At 40.0% G+C, this 23,934-nt stretch overlaps 1 protein-coding gene across 1 annotated transcript in view; it reads right to left on the reverse strand.

Annotated features, from left to right (window-relative positions):
- ADGRF2 (adhesion G protein-coupled receptor F2) overlaps window positions 1-19,897 on the reverse strand; it is a 37,348-nt gene extending 17,451 nt beyond the window's left edge. Inside the window, exons 1-3 of the mRNA XM_030928079.1 lie at window positions 19,780-19,897; window positions 4,754-4,854; window positions 254-296 (exon numbers count right to left, since the gene is read on the reverse strand). Of these exons, the coding sequence (XP_030783939.1) occupies window positions 254-296; window positions 4,754-4,825 (115 nt within the window). The 5' untranslated portion in view covers window positions 4,826-4,854; window positions 19,780-19,897. The remainder of the gene's footprint in view (window positions 1-253; window positions 297-4,753; window positions 4,855-19,779) is intronic.
- Window positions 19,898-23,934: the final 4,037 nt, after the last annotated feature.

A 23,934-nucleotide genomic window follows, 5' to 3' on the forward strand; every position in this document is an offset into this window, starting at 1 on the left:
ATTCGTACACCACACCCCAGTGACATGCAATTTGCCAGTGTAACAAACCTGCACGTGTACCCCCTAACGTAAACGTCAAGAAGAAAAAAAAGGCAAAGGTACAATTTAATATGAAGGAAAAAAATCAGAGTCCAAATGCAAGTCATCAAGGATTCCATCTGCCATGCCACAGGACAGAGGGCTGAGAATGGCCCTCTATTACAATAGATGGACAGCAAAACTTCCATGGGATAAGTAACTGCTGCCAACATACCGTATGGCCTGGCAGGCACCTTCTCCTTGCCTTTGCTGGCAGCCTAGAAAGGGAAAATCAAAATGTGCATCAAAATCAATTGTTGATATGCTAGCCTAACAGCTCACTTTAGTCACAAACAACCACAGTTAAATTAACTATGATACCAGCATGGCCCACCCAAAGCTGAGTCCATGAATTACGGCTCCTCCGTGACCCCATTTTCCCTTCAGCCTGGACCACTTTCTCTCCCACTGCTACCCAGTAGGAGCACTCCTCTCTCTCCAGTAATAAGAGTCTATGTTCTATCCAGGAAACACGTTATGAGCAGAAGTGGATTGAGAGGGAACCTGACGAAGGTTAAGCCTCAGAGAGCCTTGCTCAAATGGGACCTTTTGAAGCCCTGGGAAAGGATCTAGCAATGAGCAGATTGCTCTCCTCTCATGCTCAATGAGCAGATCATCTCATGTGTTCTTGTGATCATACATTTTATTAAATTCTCAAAAGCAAAATGTTTTAACCACCTACCATCTGTTAAGACCATCATTTTGTGCCATTTCAGTTCTGCCTCCTTCATACTCTCTCTCATTTTGGGTATCACTAGAGAAGCCATATCTACTCACGGATTCTGGACAAGTTAAGCTGGGATACATTTAGTTTGAATTTAGTAGGATATAGTTATGTAGTTTCCAGTCACTTCTACATTACAATGAGAACATCAACACTTAAGTGATATCAATTCTAAGAACATTTACAATTATTCACAGAACAAGAAAATTCTAAGTTCCCTGATACCTTGCAGCTCACATATGAAATAAATTAGATAGAATTTTCCCAAATTTGATAACAGTCCTACATGCTTACATGCCATTACTAATAATAAATTAGAAACTGAAAGATACTTTTCTAAACTAGGAATAATAAGAAACAAATTTGATCAATAATGCTGGAGGAAAGACTGAATAATATTTCTATTCTCTCTATAGAAAAAACAATAAGATCATGCAAGTATGCAGTCAAAAATGTAGGAACAAAAAGGTGGGCATTTCATTAATAAAAAATATTGTTTTATTACTGAATAATGCTAAATAACACTATCCAGCATTTCTAAATTTGAAATTTGTTGTGATTCCTTTTCTCATTCTAAATAAATTTTCACTTTCCCCTTAGTTTTGTATGTGTAATATTGCATTCTTTTTCCTTAGGAGAACTCCCCCAAAACCTAGCTCCCCCATACCATGAGCATCTCCATCAGTCCTAATTAGAACCCCTTCTTTGTCCCATCCATTGAGACCATATCCGACCCTTCACTAAGAAAGTGCCACATAGTGGTCAAGGGATGTACTCTGGGAGTAGACAACCTGGGTTCAAATCTCAACACCAACATCTGAGACCTTGGGAAACTTTATCCCTCCGAGCCTCAGTTTCTTCTTCCATAAAGTAGAGTAGGAACTATAGTACTATAATTGTATGATACTTGCCCTAGAGCATGTTTATGAGGAATAAATGCGCTCATCTATGAAAAGCACTAGGAATGGGCTCTAAGAATACTATAAGTCTATTTAAGAATTTACTACTGTTATTACTCTGCACATAAACTTACGAATGTCAAATGTCAATTACATACAAAGCTCAAGTTTCTCCCTTCCAAGAGATCTTTCCTGATCCAGTTCTGTACATGATACATCTTTTCCTCTGGCTCCTACAGGGATCATCATCCATACAGCCATACACACATTTAATGCTTGGCATATTCTCACCTGACCTGCCATTTTGCTATCTAATCTTTTTTATAGAAGCATATTAACTCCTCAATTAAATCACAAGTTCCTTAAGAACATGTACTGTGTATTGTGCTTCAGTATATTCCTCCAAGTAGCTAGTTTAGTGTCTTGTGCATATGTGTGTATGCATATATACATTTTAGTATGCATATATATACACTGACATATATGTTCATGCGTGTATATGTGTGTGAGGAGAGAGAGAATGACTCAGTTTTCTTGCTTCTGCACCAGAATAGTGTTTCCTAGTGGCTGAGAAGACCCTTGACCCAATTACTGCAACTTGGGCTCCAAGTTCTAATCCATTGAGGAAGAAATTGGATATTCACTGACACAGCTCTGTGACTAACTCTTGGGGTTCATGCCAACTCATGGGGTTCTTCTTCACAACCTTACTTCTCTTTATGTTATCAAGAAACAAAGCTGAATATTCCCTCTTTTCTCTACTGAATAAGAACTTGTGGGGTATCTGAATTGAGCTTTTGGGATCTCTCCGAAGTCAAGGAAGTATCACTGAGGATTCATATCTGTGAAATCACCGACAGAAGATGACTTTTCATTTTCTAGTGCAGAGAATCAAGCCTTATTTTATAAGTGGAAGAATTAAAATTCTTGCACCAAACAAGAATGCTAAAATAACATCTTCAGAATTTTGGAAGACTTTATAGATCATCCAATCCAGCCCTCTTATTTTACAGTTAAGGAAAATGAGGCTTGATATTGCGGTGATTTGTACAAGTCCATGCAGGAAATGCCCCTTACAGCTAGGATGAGAACTTAGATCTCCTGATCCTACAATACTGTTTTTTCTAAACAGCCAGCCTGTGTCCAAGGGCAACAGGCAGAGGGGATGAGTGGAAGGAAATACAGGCATCTCAAGATACTCAACACCATCTTGATAGGACCACAGTGTTCAATGCACTGTGATAAATGCACTTATAGGTCAACAACTCTGGATGATATTTGGTCCATTAAATAAACTCTAGTGAAGTCACATTATATTTATCATGTATATGGGCAGAAAACCATGATATTCTGTTTACTTGTAGTTCTGAAAACTCTGCCTTCTTAAGGGAAGGATCTGATTAATTTCTTCCCATCTAATTTGCAGAGCACATCACATACTCCTCTGGTTATTTCATTTCTAGTGTAGCATCCAGTATAGATTACTTTAGCTTGGGATACCAACCGTCCCCAACCTAATACTGTGAAAAAGAGAGGCTTGCAAACCGGCAACCTGCTGAACCTGCTGAGCTGCCTGGGTGCATAGGCAGGTCAGGAGCCAGCAGTATCAGCAGCTCAGCAGCTCAGCACCCAGTAGCTTGTCTAATGAGAAGAGAAGGATAGAATGTTCCCAGTAAGGTAAATCCCAATGATCAAGAGAAACAAAGCCATCCTCCCATGCTCTACCTACTGTCCACATTCTGTCTTGTAGAAAAGTGTGATTGCGGAAACGGAATGAAAGGAGGAATTAGTAACAAGCTGTAGGGTTGACAGCCTTCAGGAAATGGTCTTTCCAAGAGTCTCTAACTTCTCCCAGAAACCAGGTACCTGTTTAGTATTAGTGGGGAAGGGGAGCCATGCAGAAGATTCCCATGCGAAGACAAACCAACTTGAGGGTAAAGTAAATATCATTTGAAAAACTCTTGGAAGGAACTTCCAAAGTCTTTTTTTCCTAAAAAGGATCTTGTTAAGAAGACATACATTAAAATGGAAAGATCAAGAAGTGGAGAATCTGAAAACAGGGGTTCTGGCCTTGGCCCTGTAACTGAGTAAGTATGTACTTCAAGCAAATCACATCTCACACCATGGGTCTCCATCCCCCCAACTGCAAAATAAGGGAGTGGAGTTTCACCAGTTGATCTCAAAACTCCCTTCCAGAACTTGCAGTCAAATAATAGTACTCTCTTCAGAAGATGCTCAAATGTTTTCATGTATCCTCTCTCAAGTGCTCCTCCACAGCTTATTTTAAATGAGTAACTAACAGGGAAATTAAAATTACTTCCGGTGTCAGGAAAAATATTTCGGAAAGAGCCTTAGGGCCCCCTGTCCTACAAAATTTAAAATAGTCCATTGCCAGAAACTCTGTACCAGTGAGACCTCGCTTAACCACTGCCTGAGTTGCTCCTTCCAGCTCCTTCTAGCTCCTTCTAGCTCCTCATTGCTCCTTCTAACCCATTCATGGTTATGGTTTCTTATGGGAGTTTCTTCAAGTTTCTTATGGGAGATGTTTCTTATGGGAGTTTCTTCAGGTTTCTATCAGGTTTCTTATGGGAGATGCTATTGCCATTTTGGATGGGACAGTGCTTCATTATGCCAGGCCATTCCTAGGCCCTACCTCTAAATGCCACTAATACCTCCTGGTCATTGTGGCAACCGTTACCACCCCCACATTTTCAAGTGCCCCCAGGAAATAGTACCACCCTGGTTATGAACAACTGAAACATTCACTATCAGAAGATATAGAACAAAGTATTTATTACTCTTAAATCACTTGAGCCTCATTGCATCTCAGGAACTCATGGGAAAAGGCTGAGAGAAAAACAACGTGTAGCTATTGGCTAAAGTGGGTTTTGGTTAGCTGTAGTTATAATCACTTCCGTCTGGGCCACTCTATCACCATCTTTGCCCTATACTTCAGCTCTCTGGTAACTGAGAGCTGGTAGCTGATGGATTTTTTTTTTTGTCCATTTGCTTTCCCCACCAGTTCATCCTCCACTCCTTCCCCTTTTCTTACCTGGGACAATGTCCTACATGACTCTGTGGGCAAAAGAAACACCAAGCAGTACAGCAAAAGTGTATGAGTCATTGTCTTCCACACAGCTGACTTTCTTGTTTCTACAAGAATAAATAAAAGGCAAAATGTCTCCAATTTGAAGCTTTCATAGGTTCCATGCCACTGCAGACCCAATCAGTTCACCTATGAGACTGGGCAGTCTTCCTCTTCCATGCTGCCTACTCAGACCTTTCTGCTCCAGAGGCAGTGTCCTGTGGCCTCCCATTGACTTCGTTCTCTAGGAGGCTGCAGTGAGAGCAGAGGCAGCATTGGGAGACACAGGCAATTGCTGAGATATCCCCCACCCTCTACTGTTAGCTTGCACGTCACTCCTAACATGAGAACCCCTCCAAAGGAAGCTACTGCCTGCCAGATTTCACCTTGCCCGCATGGATATAATAAATAACAGCCTGTATTCAGGAGCAAGAATGATACTTCAGTCTCTGGGTTAGGCGGGGCTGAGAAGTCTGTGAATGGCTACAGTAGAAGATGAGCTGGGGTTCCTATGGGCAAACTCAACCTAGAAATATCTTTTGAAGAGGCTTGGCCTATTATTCCTCACTCCCACCTAACTCTGGAGCCGTATGTTCATAGGTAATTGGTGATTTCTTCAAAACTGATCTTCAGCATGGTCTGTTATTGTTATTTCTACCAGGACTGATATCAAAACTAAACTGATTCCTCAACACCTAGAACAGTGCTTGACACATGGTTGGCATACAGTATATTTAGTAAAGAAGGAGGAAGGTAGGGAGGAGGGATGGAGGGGAGGTGGGTGGGAAGAGCTCATAATTTGTATCAGGGTCTGTGCTCTACAGGGGACTCACCTAAGCTAAGAAATTTAGTATTATACTTTAATAATGTTAATATATTTCATCTTGAGTTGAGATCATCCTTGAAAGTGACTTGCTGTTTCTTCACTTTTAGTTAAAAGGATTCAGAAGACTTGAATGTAATCAACAAAGGCCAGAAGCAATCACAATGGTTTATATTTGCTATTTGACCATTTTTAGCCAAGAAGAACTCTAGCCCAATCACGCATAATTCCATAGGAAACAATGTCATTATTTTAAAGACTAGGCACAATTCATCTTCCAATCATGTTTCCTCCATTGAAATACTTGTCTAGCTAAAATTCCACTGAAATTCAGTGATTATTTAAAATAGTTTGTATTGCCTATCTCAGCCTAGTATTAATACAGCTGTCCAAACATTTGTAGTTCTTACTTAAAGAGGCTACTTTGTTATTCATCATTTTAAATGTATTTTGTAGCAGTACAGAGGGACACACAATTTCAAGTAAAATTGCCAGCCATATTTTCATCCTTTATTCCTACCTAAGTTATTCAAACAGATGAAAATTATGGTATAAAAATCATCAAACTGACCTATCAGAATCATCACCAATGCAATTACTGCTTTGGGCAAAATAATCAAAATTGGAAAAAATTAAAGCCATTGATGAATTTGATGACATAATGCTCATGAAACTTAAGGATGACTCCATGTTTTTCTGAATCAAGTTGATTTTATCTTTCAAAACTCTCCTCACATAGAATGTTCTTTTTCTTAATTAAAACTAATTCTAGAAAATGATTTAGGGGATGACACAAGACAACAAACTTTCATAATGTTAGCACTACACAGCACAGAAGCTCAAGTAGATATTTTTTTAAAAAAGGTGTATGATCAGCTGAGTTCTGCAAATCAGGATGAAAATCATTCTGTTTGCTTAAATTTTTAATGTACTATGTTGAAAATCTGTTTATTAAATTGCCATTTTGCTTTGCATTGTAAATATAGTTGTTATAATTTTTATGAAAAATGCTTTTGATTATTACTAAAATTACATTTCCGTTATGTCCAAATGAGGGCTTTGTGATCTCCGTGGAAGTGACCTTCATTATACTTTGCAGTATGGTCTTTTTTGATAGTTATGCTGCTGCACAGAGCCCAGAAGTTTTTAACATTTTCTTTACTTCCCAAGTCTACCTTGTAATAAAATAACTGAGGACCACAACTCTGACATGCTGTCTTTTTCCATGTTTCAGCAACAGTGTGATTTTAATTTTTAGCGTATTTTTCAGCTTTATCTAATTTCTTTTAACTGGAAGAAACATTTCTTAAAGCTGACCTTTTAAAAAACTTAGCCGATAAAACTGATTGCCCTTTAAATTAAGTAGCGTGTTTTAATCTGGGCTTGAATGAGATTATTTTTCTTTCAGAGTTGTTGACATTAAACCATAGTCATTAGCTTTTTTCTAGTTCTATGAAGCAGAAAGTTTAAAAGAAGCAAAAACGTGTAGCGGCAAAACAGTAGCGTGACTCTAATCTTTTGAGCACCCACCTCCTATTCACCAGAGCCTCTGTCCTCATTTTCTTGTGAAAAGCCACAGGCATCTAGTGGTTCTGACCTCCCTCCCCCGGGTCAGCAGGGGTAACTCTAGTATAACTCTTGCCTCTCAAACAAATGTTTGAAATGTTGGTTTACCATGTCCTAAGCCAAAAAATTCATTATAGACATTTATTTCAGAAAAGGTTTACCCGTCTTCATTATAGACATTTATTTCAGAAAAGGTTTACCCGTCAAGAACATACAACCTAAACATAAGTCACTTGACGTGATTCATATTAAAAAAAAAAAAAAAAAAATTTCATTAGTATTGCAATTTCCTAAGGTGATATGTGCCAAATACAAAAGCATTAGAAATTTTTTAAAATAAAAATTAAGAAACTGTTTTCCCTCTCCCTTATTTAGAAAAAAAAAAAAAAAAAGAAAAATGTGGGGTGGGGGGAGGGGAACAAAAAAGGAACACCAAAGTATACTAGTAGGGCGGCTGCATCTACAAAGAAATAACATTTCCAACCCTCCAACCCATTCTCTGCTGTCTGCTTTCCAAACCTGAAGAAGCTACTTAAGATGCTAATCTATACGTTTGTTCAACAAACAAAAAATGAGCGCCTTATGTCTGAGCAATGTCCTAGCAGTTAGAACAAGGATGGCTTCTTTCCCACAGTCCCTCACAACTCTGGGAATTCACGGTGTGACAGATCTGATGCACACCCGGGGGCGCTGGGAACTTGGACCGGGGCTTTCTCCCTAGAGACTGTAAGACTCTGAGAATCAAAGCCGAATGAATCAGCATGACAGGAAGCATTCCAAAATTCCAGATTCCACAAATCGAGTCTCATCTTTGTGAGCAACTTAATTTCAGAATGTCTCTTCCTGTTTTTATGTAGAATTTCTTCACCTAAAAGCCATACAGTTGACTGACTACAGGCCCAGCTTCCTAATGTAAGACAAAACAGGCAAAAGGAAAACATGTGAACTGCAGGCCAGGACATGTTCAGTGTTTGGCTCCTTTAGAAAAAAAAAATTGCTTGACTGAAACACACACACACACACACAGCAATAGAGACAAGCAATTTTACAAGACAATTTTGAAAAGAAATTTTTAAAACCTCACCTCTCACTTAAGAAAAAAAAAAGTATTGAACTAGAAGTCACAAATCACAGTAATCAAAAAGGTAAACAAAACTCCAGACAGAACTTTATCAGACAACCAGAAGGATTTCAATCACCAGCTTGGTCAGCTCACAGTCTGCGGCTGCTACTTGCATAATTAGACTTTGTAATGAATTACTGAGACTTCAAGTGAGATTTCACAAAGTGTTGTAGAAGTTCCCAGACTGTGGGTGTACACTTCAGATGATCTCAGGGGTGGAAGATTCCACAGCGTCTGTCATTAACCATCCCTCTGCTTTCCCTTTAGTTAATGACCAGTCCATCCCTCCTGCCTGAATACAGACATTATGGAAGGGAAAAACAGAAGAAAGCAAACAGTTATTGTCTGTTTATTATTTAGAATTTGAACTCAGATCTGTAACTTTTTTTTTAAGTATGTCATGTGGCTTTTCTAAAATAAGAAAGAGCTGATCTTTGGTTTGTTTGTTTTTTGTTTCTTGTTTTTTTTTTTTTTTTTTTTTTTTGAGACTGAGTTTTGCTCTGTCACCCAGGCTGGAGTGCAGTGGAGCGATCTTGGTGAAAGAGCTGACCTTTGAATGGGGTTTAATTTTTTCAGAGCATTTCCACACACTGGCATACCTAGGAGATATTGTGAGTTCAGTTCCAGACCACCGTAATAATGTAAGATTGCAATAAAGCAAGTCGAAATAATTTTTTGGTTCCCTAGTGCATGTAAAAGTTGCGAGAACACTATACTGTTTTCTATTAAATGTGCAATAATAGTATTATGTCTAAAAAATGTACATAACTTTATTAAAAATATTTTATTGCTAAAAATTGTTACCAATTATCTCAGCCTTCAGCAAGTCCTAATCTTTCTCCTGTGGAAAGTCTTGCCTTAATGTTGATGGCTGCTAACTGATCAGAGTGGTGGTTGCTGAAGACTGGGGTGGCTAAAGTAATTTCTTAAAATACGACTGCAATGAAATTTGCCACATTGATTGACTTCTTTTCATGAAAGATTTCTCTGTAGCATGTTACGTTGTTTGATAGCAGTAGAACTTCTTTTAAAATTGGAGTCAGTCCTCTCAAACCCACCTGCTGTCTTATCAACTAATAATGCAATATTCTAAATCCTTTGTTGTCATTTCAACAATGTTTAGGGGATCTTCACCAGGAGTAGAGTACACCTCAAGAAACTGCTTCCTTGTCTAATCCATAACAAGCAACTTCTCATTCATTAAAGTGTTTTCACAAGATCGCAGCAATTCAGTTACATCTTCAGGCTTCACTTCTAATTCTAGTTTTCTTGTTATTTTCACCACATTTACCGTTACTCCCTCCACTTAAGTCTTAAACCCTCAAAGTCATTCATGAGGGTCAGAATCAACTTGTTTCAAATGCCAATTAATGTTGATATTTCGACTTCCTCCCATGTTCTTAATGGCATCTAAAATGACAAATCCGCCAGGTGCGGTGGCTCATGCCTGTAATCCCAGCACTGTGGGAGGTCGAGGGGGCAGATCACCAGAGGTCAGGAGTTCGAGACCAGCTTGGTCAACATGGTGAAACCCTGTCTTTGTTGGAAAAAAAAAAAAAAAAAATTAGCCGGGTGTGGTTGTGGGTGTAATCCCAGCTACTTGGGAGGCTGAAGCAGGAAAATCACTTGAGCCTGGGAGGTGGATTGCACCATTGGACCCAGCCTGGGTGACAAGAGTGAACTCCATCTCAAAAATAAAACAAAATACAATACAATGACAAATCCTTTCCAGAAGGTTTTCAATTTACTTCACCTAGATCTATCAAAGGAGTCACTATCTATGGCAGCTATAGCCTTACAAAATGTATTTCTTGAATAATAAGGCTTTAAAGTCAAAATGACTCCTTAATCCCTGGGCTACATAATGCATATTATGTTAGCAGGCATGAAAGTAACATTAATCTCCTTATACATTTTCATCAGAGCTCTATAAGTGACCAGATGCATTGCTCATTGCTATGAGCTGTAATATTTTGAAAGGAATCTTTGTGTCTGAGCAGAAGATCTCAACAGTGGGCTTAAATATTCAGTAAACCATGCTATAAACAGATGTGCTATCATCCAGGTTTTGTTATTCCGTATAATTATAGAGCACAGGCACTGCAGATTTAGCATAATTCTTAAGGGCCATAGGATTTTCAGAATGCTAAAGGAGCATTGGCTTCTGTGCAAAGTCATCAACTGCATTAGCCCCCAGCAAGAGAGTCAGCCTGTCCTTTGAAGTTTTGAAACCAGTCACTGAATTCTCTCTGGCTATGAAAGTCCAAGATGTCATCTTCTTCCAATAGAAGGCTCTTTTGTCTCCATTGAAAATTCATTGTTTAGTGCAGCCACCTTCATCATCCCAGAACTTTGGAAGGTGGGGGTGGGTGGATCACTTTGAGCTCAGGAGTTCGAGATCAGCCTGGACAACATCGAGATCAGCCTGGACAACATGGCAAAACCCTGTCTCTATGAAAAACACAAAAAATAGCCAGGCATGATGGTTCATGCCTGCAATCCCAGCTATTCAGAAGGCTGAGGTTGGAGGATCAATTGAGCTCAGGAAGTGAAAGTTTCAGTGAGCCAAGATTGTGCCACTACACTCCAGCCTGGGAGACAGAGTGAGACCCTGTATGTGCCACTACACTCCAGCCTGGGAGACAGAGTGAGACCCTGTATGTGCCACTACACTCCAGCCTGGGAGACAGAGTGAGACCCTGTATGTGCCACTACACTCCAGCCTGGGAGACAGAGTGAGACCCTGTATGTGCCACTACACTCCAGCCTGGGAGACAGAGTGAGACCCTGTGTGCAAAAACATAATAACAAAATAAATATTAAAAAATTTTAAAAACTTTAAATCATGTTCATTGGTTCCTCTGAGGATTGGCCAGTTTCTCCAAAGCTTCTGTATTGGACACTTTCCCCTTTATGAATGCAGGTTTCAGCTGAAGCCAGGTAATAGATGATGACTCACATCTGAAATGTAAACAGTAAATAGGGATGAGCATGTGCAGATGGCAGCTGTGTCAGGCACTTGGTGAAGGTATGCCTGAGGCTCATCCACCTTGTGACTCACCAAAAAGCCAAAGAGAGAATTTCATCTGACTGTCAGAGGCTGCCAGGATAAAGAAACTAGGAAAATAAACAAAACTGGGTAAGGAACTTTAAATAACCAGGTAAAGCCAAACTTTTACGGCACTTGCAGCACTTCTAGAACTGTGTCATATAGAAATAACTGGAAGCACAGAAAAAATCAAAAGGTACAAGGCTGCTCATGGCAGTTGTATACAGAGTAAAAAAAAAAAAAGAATATGGAAAGTATAGATGTCAAACAATAATAAAGTAGATAATAAACTATATAAAGCAATATTATGCAAATATTAGAAACCTTTATGAAGTGCTTTGATATTATCAGTATGAGATAGTAGTAGTATATATATTATTTTATAATATTAATAAGAAAAGCCGTCTTTATCAGATGCTTATCCATAGAGAAACACTGGTGGGATTTCTCACCTACCCAGTAATGAATTAAAGAACATTTTCAGCATCTAACAAAATATTGAAGTTACTTTAATTGTAACAAAATGAGAAAAGGGACAATCCAAAACTATTAAAGAAAAGAAATCAAAAATTCTGAAATGGAGTAGAGAGCAGCAGCAGAGCACAGATCCTAAAGTTTATTCTCCTTTTCTGTTCCCTTTAACCAACTATAGAGTAGACAAAATCTTTAGAAATGTTACTAATACCTAGAAATCTAGAAAGAGGCAAAATACAGTAATTATTTTGTTTTTCCTCATCTAGCTAAGAACTTTAGAATTGGATGTTAGGGGTACATTGTGAAATCGGGAGAGGGAACAGTGAAACTGCCTCTTTCTGGTATAAATGAAGACTTTTGGGCTATACCTAGAGTCAAAGACACAAGTCAGAACCTTAAGACATCTGCCACTGGCATACACAACCCATGAAAATGGAGTAAGTCCTGATACCACGCATTTAACAAAACCGCAGCATCAGAGAGCTAAGCCTAGGTGGGTGGGTTGCCCTCCATTTGTCCCCTATCACTCATTGGAGTTATTCTCTGTTCTTCCACATCCTACTCTCTGCCCCAGGAAGCTGGCCTCTGCAGACTGTCTTGACTCCGGCTTCCAAGTGGCTTATTCCAATGGGAGTCATTGGCAGGAGATGAGACGGTGGGAGGATAGAGAGATGAGGAGATGTATTCATTTTCTCCCCCTGCATGGTCACATTCCTGGCAGCGGCTGCTTTTCTCTGACTGCACTTCCTGTTAGGCATTCTCTCTTATTCCTCAGTTGGCACCTGGCTCTAGGAATTCCCTCCTCTGGCCTCCCGCCTCCTCAGGCCTACAAATCATAATGGCTTTCCACTCCTGAGACTTCCTGTTGCTTGTCTTGTTGAGTCTTTTAGCCCTTCCTGTATCTCTGTAAAAAAAAAAAAAAAAAAAAAAAAAAAAAAAAAAAAAAAAAAAAAAATTCTCTTCATTAAATTCTCTTCTTTTTAGCTAAATCTTCTTCAGGAAAATCCTATGGAGAATGCTGACTATTTGTTCCTGGGAGCTTTCCCGATATACCAGGTGTCAGTGCTGCTGTAGAGCACCTCTTCTGCCTGCTCTCCCCTTAACACTGCAGAAAAGAGATACAGCACAAAATGCCCCTACCTCAAACCTTATCCTGGTAAAGAATGAAGTAGTGTCAGACACGGAGAGAAAGGAGTCAAGAAGTCACCTTCTGTGTATCAGAGTAATTTAAGCATAAGGAAGATGAAAGGAGATGCATCCCAACAATGCAAACATATTATAGAGATATGTTTTGAAGAAAAACAAAGCAGAGCTTGTGCCAAAGAACCCAACATAAAAGTTAATATCACACACATATGCACATACACATACACGTTTGCAAGGAAATTCTTCACAGTAAAAGATACAGAACAAGATAATATGAGCGTGTTTTTTATTACACATGAGTTCAAAGAAGAAAAGATAAAATAACAGATCAAAATAACTCTTGAAAAATCAAAATGCCATCATGAAATTCATAAATTAATTAGGAGCTTGAAGCAAAGAGACATCAATAGAAGCAAAGTATCAATATAAAGTGAAGATTTGAGGTAATCCAGCAGAAATATTTTAATGACAGAATCAGATTTCATTTTAGAAAGATTATTTTGCCAACAGTGCAGTGGGTAAGTCAGAAGGCAGAGGCCAGAACTGGGACGTCAGCGAAGAAGCCATTCCTTAGTCCAGGTGAAGAGTAACAAGGACCTAAACCAAGGCAATGACAGGGAGATGGATACAAAGAAGAAAAATGATGGGACCCAATGCCCAAAAGAGCAAGAGGGAGGAGTGAAGAGCAGAGGCTGTTATTAACTTTGGAGAAAAAGACAATAGTTTAGTGGGGGAAATGCATGTATGAAAAGGGTAGCAAAAAGAGATGACATTGATGTTTTTAGAGTAAACTGTTCTGAGGCCATTAATTAGGAGATGAAATAGAGAAAGAGGAGCAAGTCTGGAAACAAAGAGAAATAAGGGAATTCAGCTGAAATTTGGGTAGTATTTAGCCTGAAATATTTGTTTTGAGATTTATGTATTTTCATTATGCAAATTTTTTCCTGAAGCACTTCTACTATTGTTCAGATTTCAATAGGCTTCCATCTTATTTTTTCTATAAAAGCCATGTTGTTATCACAACTGTAGGACATGTTAAGCCATGATGCCTCCTACTTTTGCAAAAGTACCCCAGCACTACATCACTCACAAAGTCCAACATAAATACATAATAGTTCTAAAAATGCATGCAAATATGTATTTGTAAATATTTGTACGTATAACGGTTGCATGTATAACAGTTGTTCCGGAGAGCTTATAACAGTTCATCTCAAAAGAATGATTTCTGACCTACAGATGTCTCTAAAAACTTTACATTTGAATGTTTACATAGTATAAACTATCATAACTGTGTTCATTGATGAGTAATAACTATTTCCTTTTTGACAAAATGAGGATATTGAGTGAGAAATTTTAGGTAGCATCTCTACTCTGATCGCATGGCTGTAGAGGGATTAAAAATGTGGACCTCTTGCCTCAATGGCTTAAATAATTACACTAAAATATGCATACTCACCCAACCAGTGATCTTTTAAAGTTATTTTACAAGTTGGAGTTTCAGATTATTTGTGAACTTTAGCTCCAGTCCATGTTTGGGTTTCTCTCTCTCTCTCTCTCTCTCTCTCTCTCTCTCTCTCTCTCTCTCTCTCTCTCTCTCTGTCTCTCTCTCTCAGTAGATATAGATATAGGAGCACTATGAATAATTATTTGTGATTAATTACTTCATAAATGAAGAGATAAAAATGTCCCCAAATGGATATTCAAAAGTAAAAAGCAATATGAAAATAAGGGGCTATCTAACCCCAAAAACCAAAAGATATTTCCATCCTCTCCAGTTCTCCATATTGGAGCCATATTTCCTCCTTTGGTTCCTTACTTTTTACATTCTTTGTAGTATTACATCTCTTTTCTCTCTATTTGCTTTACTTCTTGTTAGACTGCATCCTTTCAAACTTTTTAAATGAACATCTGTGGTTGAGAACTCTCTTAATCTTGGTATGTCTGAAAATACCGTATTTTACTCTCATTCTGGATAGCTAAACAAATGAGTACATGGTCAAAGTATCAGTGTTTCTATTCAAAAGGTGACTTGTTTACAATTTGGTTCTTGAGCAGGAAGAGAGTTTTTCACCAAAGAAGTTTTGAAATGGTTTTTCCAGCATGAGATCCCCGAAGGACAGCAGTGAAGGAGAACTGAGATACAAAGGCTCAGGGAAAAGAGAGCATTTCAGAGGCACAGGCAGCATTTTGGAGGAAGACATGGCTATCTGAATAACCCAACTAAGAATCCTTACTTAAAGTCTAAACTTATGACAAGTACACACAGATTATGATTGTGTCTAGCAGCCATGAAACTAGTGAGGCATGAATGCAAATGTTTTTGTTTTTATTTATTCATTCTTTTTTTTGCATTATAACCCATGCAAGGTAACACACTGACTTTCAGTTTAAACTAGGTCTCTTCTGATTAATTCAGAATTTCCTCCTTTTTTTCCTCTTCCTTTCTCTCCTGGGATAATATTCTGGTGTCAGGAGAAAGACATCCATGGATGAAGCCTCCACAGTGGTAGCTTCTGCCAAGATGTACAATCATTGCTGGCCTTTGGGCATCAGTACTCAGCCCTGCTTTGCCCACACTGAAATAGCCATGTCCCACTCTCCTCTCTGGTAACCAGGTCCACATAGATCACACGGATTCTTTGTTTTCTCAGTGGCCAAAGACTATCTGCCTGGGTCAGGTCTGGTCTCTACCACTTCTCAGGGATATGGGAAACTGCCTGTCCTTCATTCTGTGCTCTTCCTTCTCTCTCTTTTTGCTCTGATTGCTTCAGAACTCATAGAACCTTTTGTCTCCCAAAGCCCAGTTCTTGCTACAGGAAGCCCAGTTCTGTTTTCAGAAACAGCTGAAAACATGTCACGACTTAGGCATTTGGCATCAGCATTATGCTTCTCTTGTCTTCCCTTAGCAGTTCCACCCCACCAAAGCACGTGATTAACAGCCCTCAGAAAATGACTCTGGGCACAGATACCAGTATCTGGATAATCTCTTAAAATTGTGTGTGTGTGTGTGTGTATATGTGTGTGTGTCTCATTGTAATAGAAAATGGGCCAATGAAGAGGTATCTTTTCTGAACATTTTTTAAAGTTCTGAGCTCTCTACCTCAAAGGGTTATTACAGGCTGTTGTGATACACAATCAAAGAAGAAATTGCTAAGTACCCAGAACTCAATTCCCACGCAGGCTTTCGTTCTTGTACAAACACCTGGCTTAAGAGGTGTTCCAAATACTGGAAAAAGATAGGTATTTGGGGCAAGGAAGAAGAGTTTTCCTCCTGGTATGGGAAAGGGAAGAGGTTATATAAACTCCCTAGGTATCAGTTCCTGTACCACCAAATGCCTGTAGAAGTGAGAAGATATTCATGGATGACTCAGCATGTGAAGAGAACTGAACTTTGAGATCAAAGGCATTAAAGACCATCATAAAATGTCTCCATGCCCAAGCCTGCACAGAAGGGATAGTGTCACTCTCTTCCAACTGCAATGATGACTTGAGATTGCTTTAGACTCTCCAAATTCTTTTTCTTTTTTTTTTTTTTTTTTGAGACGGAGTCTGGCTCTGTCGCCCAGGCTGGAGTGCGGTGGCCGGATCTCAGCTCACTGCAAGCTCCGCCTCCCGGGTTTACGCCATTCTCCTGCCTCCGCCTCCCAAGTAGCTGGGACTACAGGCGCCCGCCTCCTCGCCCGGCTAGTTTTTTGTATTCTTTAGTAGAGACGGGGTTTCACCGTATTAGCCAGGATGGTCTCGATCTCCTGACCTTGTGATCCGCCCGTCTCGGCCTCCCAAAGTGCCGGGATTACAGGCTTGAGCCACCGCGCCCGGCCAGACTCTCCAAATTCTTACCAGATCCTTAGTAGGAAATAGCCTCTCCAAACACAAAGCCAAGATAGAATTTCCTGCAAAAAATATTTGTAGGAAATCAAAGGGCGGTAGGGAGGACTCGTCCTATTAACTGATTTATAACTGATTTAGAATCTTTGAGGAAATGTGATATTTTAAAAGCCAGATGTATTATGAGATAAAATTTATACTTACTACAACTAGAACATTATGCCAAGCACAGTATTTGCTAATACACATCATCTAATGCAGAGCAACTTTTACAAGTTCCTACTCTAATATGGATAGGATTTTTGTTTTTGTTATCAAACATGTTTAATTTGTATTTTGCAGTACAAAAGTTTCAAATTAACAAAGACCAATTCTCTATTATTCCATTCTTTTGAAATAGACATAGTTTGAGAAAACGGCGGTCATAATAAGCAATGGCTTTGTCTTATCAACAGCTGGATGTTCTCAAATTCAGCAGTTCAGGACTCACTTTGCATTTCTGTTAGAGGAATACACTGGACTCCTATTATCATTACACTTACTTTCCGAACTAGCCCCTGAGCCCACCCATGCCTGTCTGGAAACTGCTTACCCTGTCCATGTTTCCTGTGTGTGCAGCCAGCTGAATGGTGTACCTGGCCAGAGCTGACTGCATTAGGGGATGGCAGCTGATCCAACTGAACCCATTCATCCTCACCCCAGGAATTTTGAAATTTGGACAAGAAGAAATAGATGGGACTCACTCTCTTTGTCTAGAGAAGCTGAAAAACCCAGCAATCCATAGCAGTAATTTCCACCTTCAATCGCCCATCAGATTCCCAGAGGAGCTTTTAAAATATACTCGTGCCTGGGCCCCACTTCAGAACCATTGAAATCAGAATTTCTGGGGCTGAGACTCAGACACTAATATGTTGCCCCAAACTTTTCATCTCGAATAATTTAATTACAACTGAAAAATGGAAAGAATAGAACAATGAACATTGCATTTCCCTTCACCTGGATTGTGCTGTTAACATTAGGATAAATGATCTTTTAAATTCCATAGATGATATTAATATATAGAACTGAGAAAAAAAAAACCCTAGGTGATATTAATATGTGATTGAGAACATTCCAACTGTAGAAAGAAGGACAGAGCAAAAGGAAGCAGATGCACCAAGAGGGGCAAAGATCATAAAGAGAGTCCCGAGGCAACTCAGACCCCTGTGTCTCACACCCTGGGTTCTATGAGATCTCTGAGTACTAAAATGGAATCACCTTTGGGGCTTTAGCTAAGGAGTTGTTCATTGCAGTCAAAAGACTTCGGAGTTGTTCATTGCAGTCAAAATATTCAGGAATAATAGGCAGAAACAGTAGGTTCTATAGCGTCATCCCTATATAAAAATACAATAAGGGGTTTTACTGGCCTGAGAGATGGCTCTTATGTTAAAAGAAATATATAAAAATAACAAATTCAGAAGCCATCAATTCCCAAGATAATGGGACTGATAGACCATGTGCTAAACTATGGTTTTTTGGAAGTAGCCACTGTCTCCTGAGATAGACTGTTGCCCACTATTGAATTAAGTCAAATCTCACACACACACACACCAGCAGTACCAAGTGGGGAAGGTGGCTGTGGGCCTGGTCTGCCCATATCACTGACCCATATCACTGACATGGGTTAGAATTACCAGAACATGCTGATGATAAAGAAGACTGATTTTCAGCTGGTTCTATTATCTTTTAGACATACTTAGAAATATTATCCTCTATAGGAACTGCACCCTGTTAATGCTTGAACCCAGGGCACATGACTTCCACTGACAAACCCTGTGCTCTCCTCCCATGTCCAATTTTAGAAAGAGCAATCAGTTACCAGGCCTGGTAACTGAATCCCCTGATCTCATTATCTGTGAAGAAGAGGTCTGATTTCTGTTTACACATTTCTATTCATTTTTCAAAAAAGACAATGATGTTGTAACTCTATATTATGCAAATATTGTTAGAGCAGGATTGTGGCTACATTATTTTAGGATACCATCGCTAAGGACACAAAGTACAAGTCTTGCAGTCTTTTAAGGCTAACCACTTGCCCGGAAATATATTTGAAATTATGTATTTGAACTACGAATAAGTGGATTTTTCGAAACTATAGGTCTATGAATGAATTTTGAAAGAGGAAATGTAATAAACCAAAATGTGAGAAAAATTCAAGCCTCACTTTTGTCTGTCAGTTCACTTTAAGAGGCAAAAACACATTTTGTCAAATTTCAAAGGATAAACATTTTTAAGCAAAACTAAACTTTTAAAATTCACATTCAACAAATACTGACAAAGAATCAGAAAAAACAAATGAATGAAACATCAATTATACTATTTTAAAGAATAGTATGAAAAACAACAGAACTGTAGTTACATCCCCACAATACAAAGAATGACACAATGAAGACAAGCTTAAGAACCGAGAGAAATCTCCCGAAAGTCTACCTTCCTCTTGAGAAAGTCTCATCTGAGAAGAATGTGTAAGGCCAAGAGTTTTCATTGCCATAGGTTAGTCGTTGGCGCAAGATTTTTTGAGAAGGTATAAAAATATTCCTCAGTTTCAAGAAGGATTTGAGGCTAGTGATATCTTCATAATAAGCCAAAATTGTAGATAAAACATTACAAAGTCTGATGAGGGAAAATAATCATAAAAATGTTCATTAACTTCTGTATTTATACCTAGTAACTTGGAGATGATCAGAAAAAAAATGTTATTTAGAGGTTCCCATTTCCTATATTCTGATCTTTGGATAAAATTAGTGGAGCACAGAATAACAGAGAAGAATAAATGAAAACAAAAATATTTTTATACAGACTTGTGCTCTTATTATATAAAGTGCCTCGAAGTTAACAAATTCCTTCTTATTCACTGTACATGTTCCCTTACTCACTGTATAAATTCACTTATTCACTACATATGTTATTAATTAAACCCCAAATTACCAAAGCCTCATACATACAGAATCATGAGTGGTTGGTCATCTCTGAAATTCCTCTCCAAAGGAAGTCATTGGAAGAAGGAGGACCTGGGACTACTCACTGTGGCTGGCCAAAGACAAAGTCACTGGCAAATTTGCCCCACTCCCTGGCAGCTGGAGATATGGACATTACTGGCTCTCCTCTGTCATACCTTGCTACAAATCAGCAGGCTGGGTTCTTGTACGAATGAGAGTCAAGTTAGCCCCGAATGGCAGCTCCCCAGGCTGGGCCCTGCGTTCCTACAGGCAGTCAGCCCCACGTGCAGGAGTGCTGCAGCCTGACAGACAAGTCCTGCATGGGAGTAGCTCCTGCAGTGGGAGGGGCACTGCACTGGAGAATGGATGAGTCACACTGGGTGACAGACAGGGACTCTCACAAAAAGCAAAGGCTCCTGTCTTGGGCAAGGGATTCAAGACTGTGGTGGTAGCACAGGATATATGAACATGGCTATAGCTCCTTTGTTCTTACAAATCAGGCTGAGCCTAAAGATGAAATTTGGAAACCACGAGTGCCTCTGCTTTGGGCTCTGGTACTGGCTGGCTGGCTTTCTGGTCACTAGGATTATGGTGGTATGGTTCCCTAATCATTCCTATCAGTCCCCAGTTGCAAGCACAAGGTAGTATTGCGATTTCTCACCTCCTTGTGGTCAGTGGGGCATGCAAGTAATTCTGCATGGTGCCAGCAATTCAGAATAATAGTTACTCCATTAGACTGGGTCCCTGAGTGACCGTGATAAGAAGAGGTCCCTGCTAACACGTGATGATCATAAGAAAGGATTACTTCTGGCTGGGCACAGTGGCTCACACCTGTAATCCCAGCATTTTGGGAGGCCAAGGCAGGTGGGTCACGAGGTCAGGAGATTAAGACCATCCTAGCTAACATGGTGAAATCCTGTCTCTACTAAATATATATATATATAAAAAAATACCTGGGTGTGGTGGTGGGTGCCTATAGTCCCAGTTACTCGGGAGGCTGAAGCAGGAGAATGGTGTGAACCTGGGAGGTGGGGCTTGCGGTGAGCCAGGATCCCACCACTGCACTCCAGCCTGGGTGACAGAGCAAGACTCCATTGCAAAAAAAAAAAAGAAAGGATTACTTCTTACTATTCTTAGTCCCTGAGATTTGGGAGCTATTTGTCACCTCAGCATAACCTACCCTACACTGACTGATACAAGGACAAAGACTCTCAAAAAGCAACATGGTCAGTGACGTATCTTTTTTAAATTTGAAACACTCAAAAATTATTTTTTCTTGTATTTATGAACTTCTTAGCTTCCCAAATCCCATGTTTGAAAAGCTATATCTATATTTATCTAGAGCATGGCATTTTTCAATATCCTCATGAAGGTCTCCTAGTATACTGAAAGACACCCCTTAATTTTAATCTCAGCATTCCCCCTTCCTCATTTTGTTTCCTTGGTCAGTCTTGATCTTCTAGGAAGTGACCAGGGAAGGATGGGAAAGTTCCCAGCTGCTGTGAGTACTGTGTTGCTATTTTTCTCTAGTTCTAGGTTTGTGAATCCCCTTGAGGACTGAATACTCCCCTTAAAATTCACTCAAGTCTGCTCCTCAGATGGGAAAATTCCATCTTTTAAAAAATATAGGTTGGCCACAGAGCCTCACACCTGTAATCCCAGTACTTTGGGAGGCTGAGGCAGGAATGTTTGAGGCCAGGAGTTCAAGACTAGCTGGAGCAACATAGTGATACCTTGTCTCTACTAAAAAAAAAAAAAAAAAACATTAGCTGGGCATGGTGGTGCACACCTGCAGCCCTGGCCACTCAGGAGGTTGACATGGTGACATGGGAGGATCACTTGAGCCCAGGAGATTGAGGCTACAGTGAGTGGAGACTATGCCACTGGACTCCAGCCAGGGTGACAGGGTAAGAAAAAAAAAAAAAAAAAATATATATATATATATATATGCTTTATTTTTTAGAGTAGTTTTAGGTTTACAGCAAAATTGAGGCAAAAGTCCAGAGATTTCCCAAATATCCCTACCCCCCCCATACACACAACCTCCCCCACTATCAACATCTCACAGTAGGTGATGCATTTGTTACAACTGGTGAGTCTACACTAACACATCCTCACCAGTTGCATTGTCATTATGTATATACAAAATGCCCAGTGTGCCATGCATCTGTGGATATATCAATTCATATCAAATATGACCCCTAACCTCCCAGAGTTCACACTTCTAGTTGGAAGAAGAAAACACATAAATATGAAAAACATACAAGATCTTCTCTACTAATAGCTGAGGCAGTCACTCCCAACAAGGGAGGAGTTGACAGAGACTGGGCTGGTCAGGAGCCACTTCATGGAGAATACAGGGACAGACCAGGCCTTGAAGGATATGTCTTATCTACACTGATGAGCAAAGTTTTGGCAGCAGGAGAGACTGTTTAATGGTTAATGGTTCACTTGTTCAGTAAACGTTTATTGAGCATCTACCAGAGATCAGGAATGTAAAAAATGGAAGTGTTCTTGAAGATCATCCAAGCCCAGTCCTGCACAGCACAAATGAGGAAGCCAACCCAGCTATTATTTCCAGAGCTGAGACTCCCAACTTTTGAAAAGGCAGGTGCTTGTACTGGCCTAAACCAAATGAAGCAGGACTCCCAGCCATGGCTCCAGCCTCATCCCTAGTCACTCTCTGACTCACACATCATCCTCTGGTGATGCTGTACTGATGGTTTCATCACATTTTTTCAAGCCTGCAAGCCTTCATGCCTGCTGTGTGTGCCCTGTGCCTAAGGGACATCCTTCCCATCTCCGTTCCCTGGCTGACTCCTTGTACTCAGTCAGGTTCAACCTAAATCTCTTCTTGAGTAGGTCTCCTCCAAAGCCCTAGGTGAAACTGAGTACCCATTCTTCTGCATACATCTGCCTTATCGCTGATTTTGTAATGCTGGAATCCAAATCCTCCCCTCTGCAATCATCTCCATGAAGGCTGTGGCCTGCCTTGTCCTGCTGATCTTGCTCCAGCCATACAAACTGGGTCACATTGCTTTTCCTCTCCACTGGGCTTTGCTGTAGCCTGAAAGTCCTCTGCCCCCTCCACACATAGCTTCACCTGGCTGACTCTTTCTCGTCCTCAAGTGCCTCTTCCCCTGCTAGCCCTTCCTGGCCATCTACTCTGGCCTAGCTTCTCCCTTTTTGCCACCATGGGACGTGGTGCACAAGACTGGCACCACCTCATCATCTAGGTTCTAGTTCAAATGTCATCTCCTCAGGGAAGCATTCTCTGAGGTGGCAATCATTATTTACCTACCCCAGTCCACAATGCCTTCTTCCTTGTCCAAAAAGTCAGATTTGATGGCCCATGATTATTTTGAATGAACTGTGGTAATATAGCTCTTCTTCATTGGTCACGAAACTACATGTAGGCAGGTCACCATTTCTGTTTGATGAATTTTAGAGGGAAGTCTGCTAGGGGGTGTGAAAGCTTCTAGAAAGAACCTTTCCCTGATAATTAAGACAGCTACACTAGGGAGAAAAAATGTTTTATTGTCCCCATTCTCCCACCCCTTTTTCCCTTTTGGCTTTGGAAATTCAGAGGATGTAGTATCTGCAGCTATGGCAGTCATTCTGCAGCCATGAGGAAAATGTCAACGTGTTGCGAATGGGGTAACAGAAAGATGGAAAAACTCTTGATCTTTGATGACATGACTAAATTACTAAATCCATACTGGGATTGATAACCTCTGGGCTTTTAAAATAATTAGTGTCTCGAGGGCTTAGGCCACTGTTGATCTTTCTGTTACTGCGGCCAAAATAGCTTAATTTGGCCAGGCACAGAGGCTCACGCCTGTAATCACAGCACTTTCGGAGGTCGAGGCAGGTGGATCACCTGAGGTCAGGAGATCTGACATGGCAAAACCTTGTCTCTACAAAAAATACAAAAATTAGCTGGGCTTGGTGGTACACTCCTGTAATCCCAGCTACTCAGGAGGCTGAGGCATGAGAGTTGCTTGAGATTGCGCCACTACACAGCAGACTGGGCAAGAAGAGCGAAACTCTGTGTCAAAGAAAAAAATATATAGCTTAATTTATACTCTTAACATTCAATCTAAAGTAATACCCAGTCATTTTCTATAATGTTTCACTGTTTTCCTCGGTCTATCACTAGTC

This window comes from Rhinopithecus roxellana, chromosome 4 (assembly GCF_007565055.1).
Source record: "Rhinopithecus roxellana isolate Shanxi Qingling chromosome 4, ASM756505v1, whole genome shotgun sequence".
In the NCBI taxonomy this organism is placed as follows: domain Eukaryota; kingdom Metazoa; phylum Chordata; class Mammalia; order Primates; family Cercopithecidae; genus Rhinopithecus; species Rhinopithecus roxellana.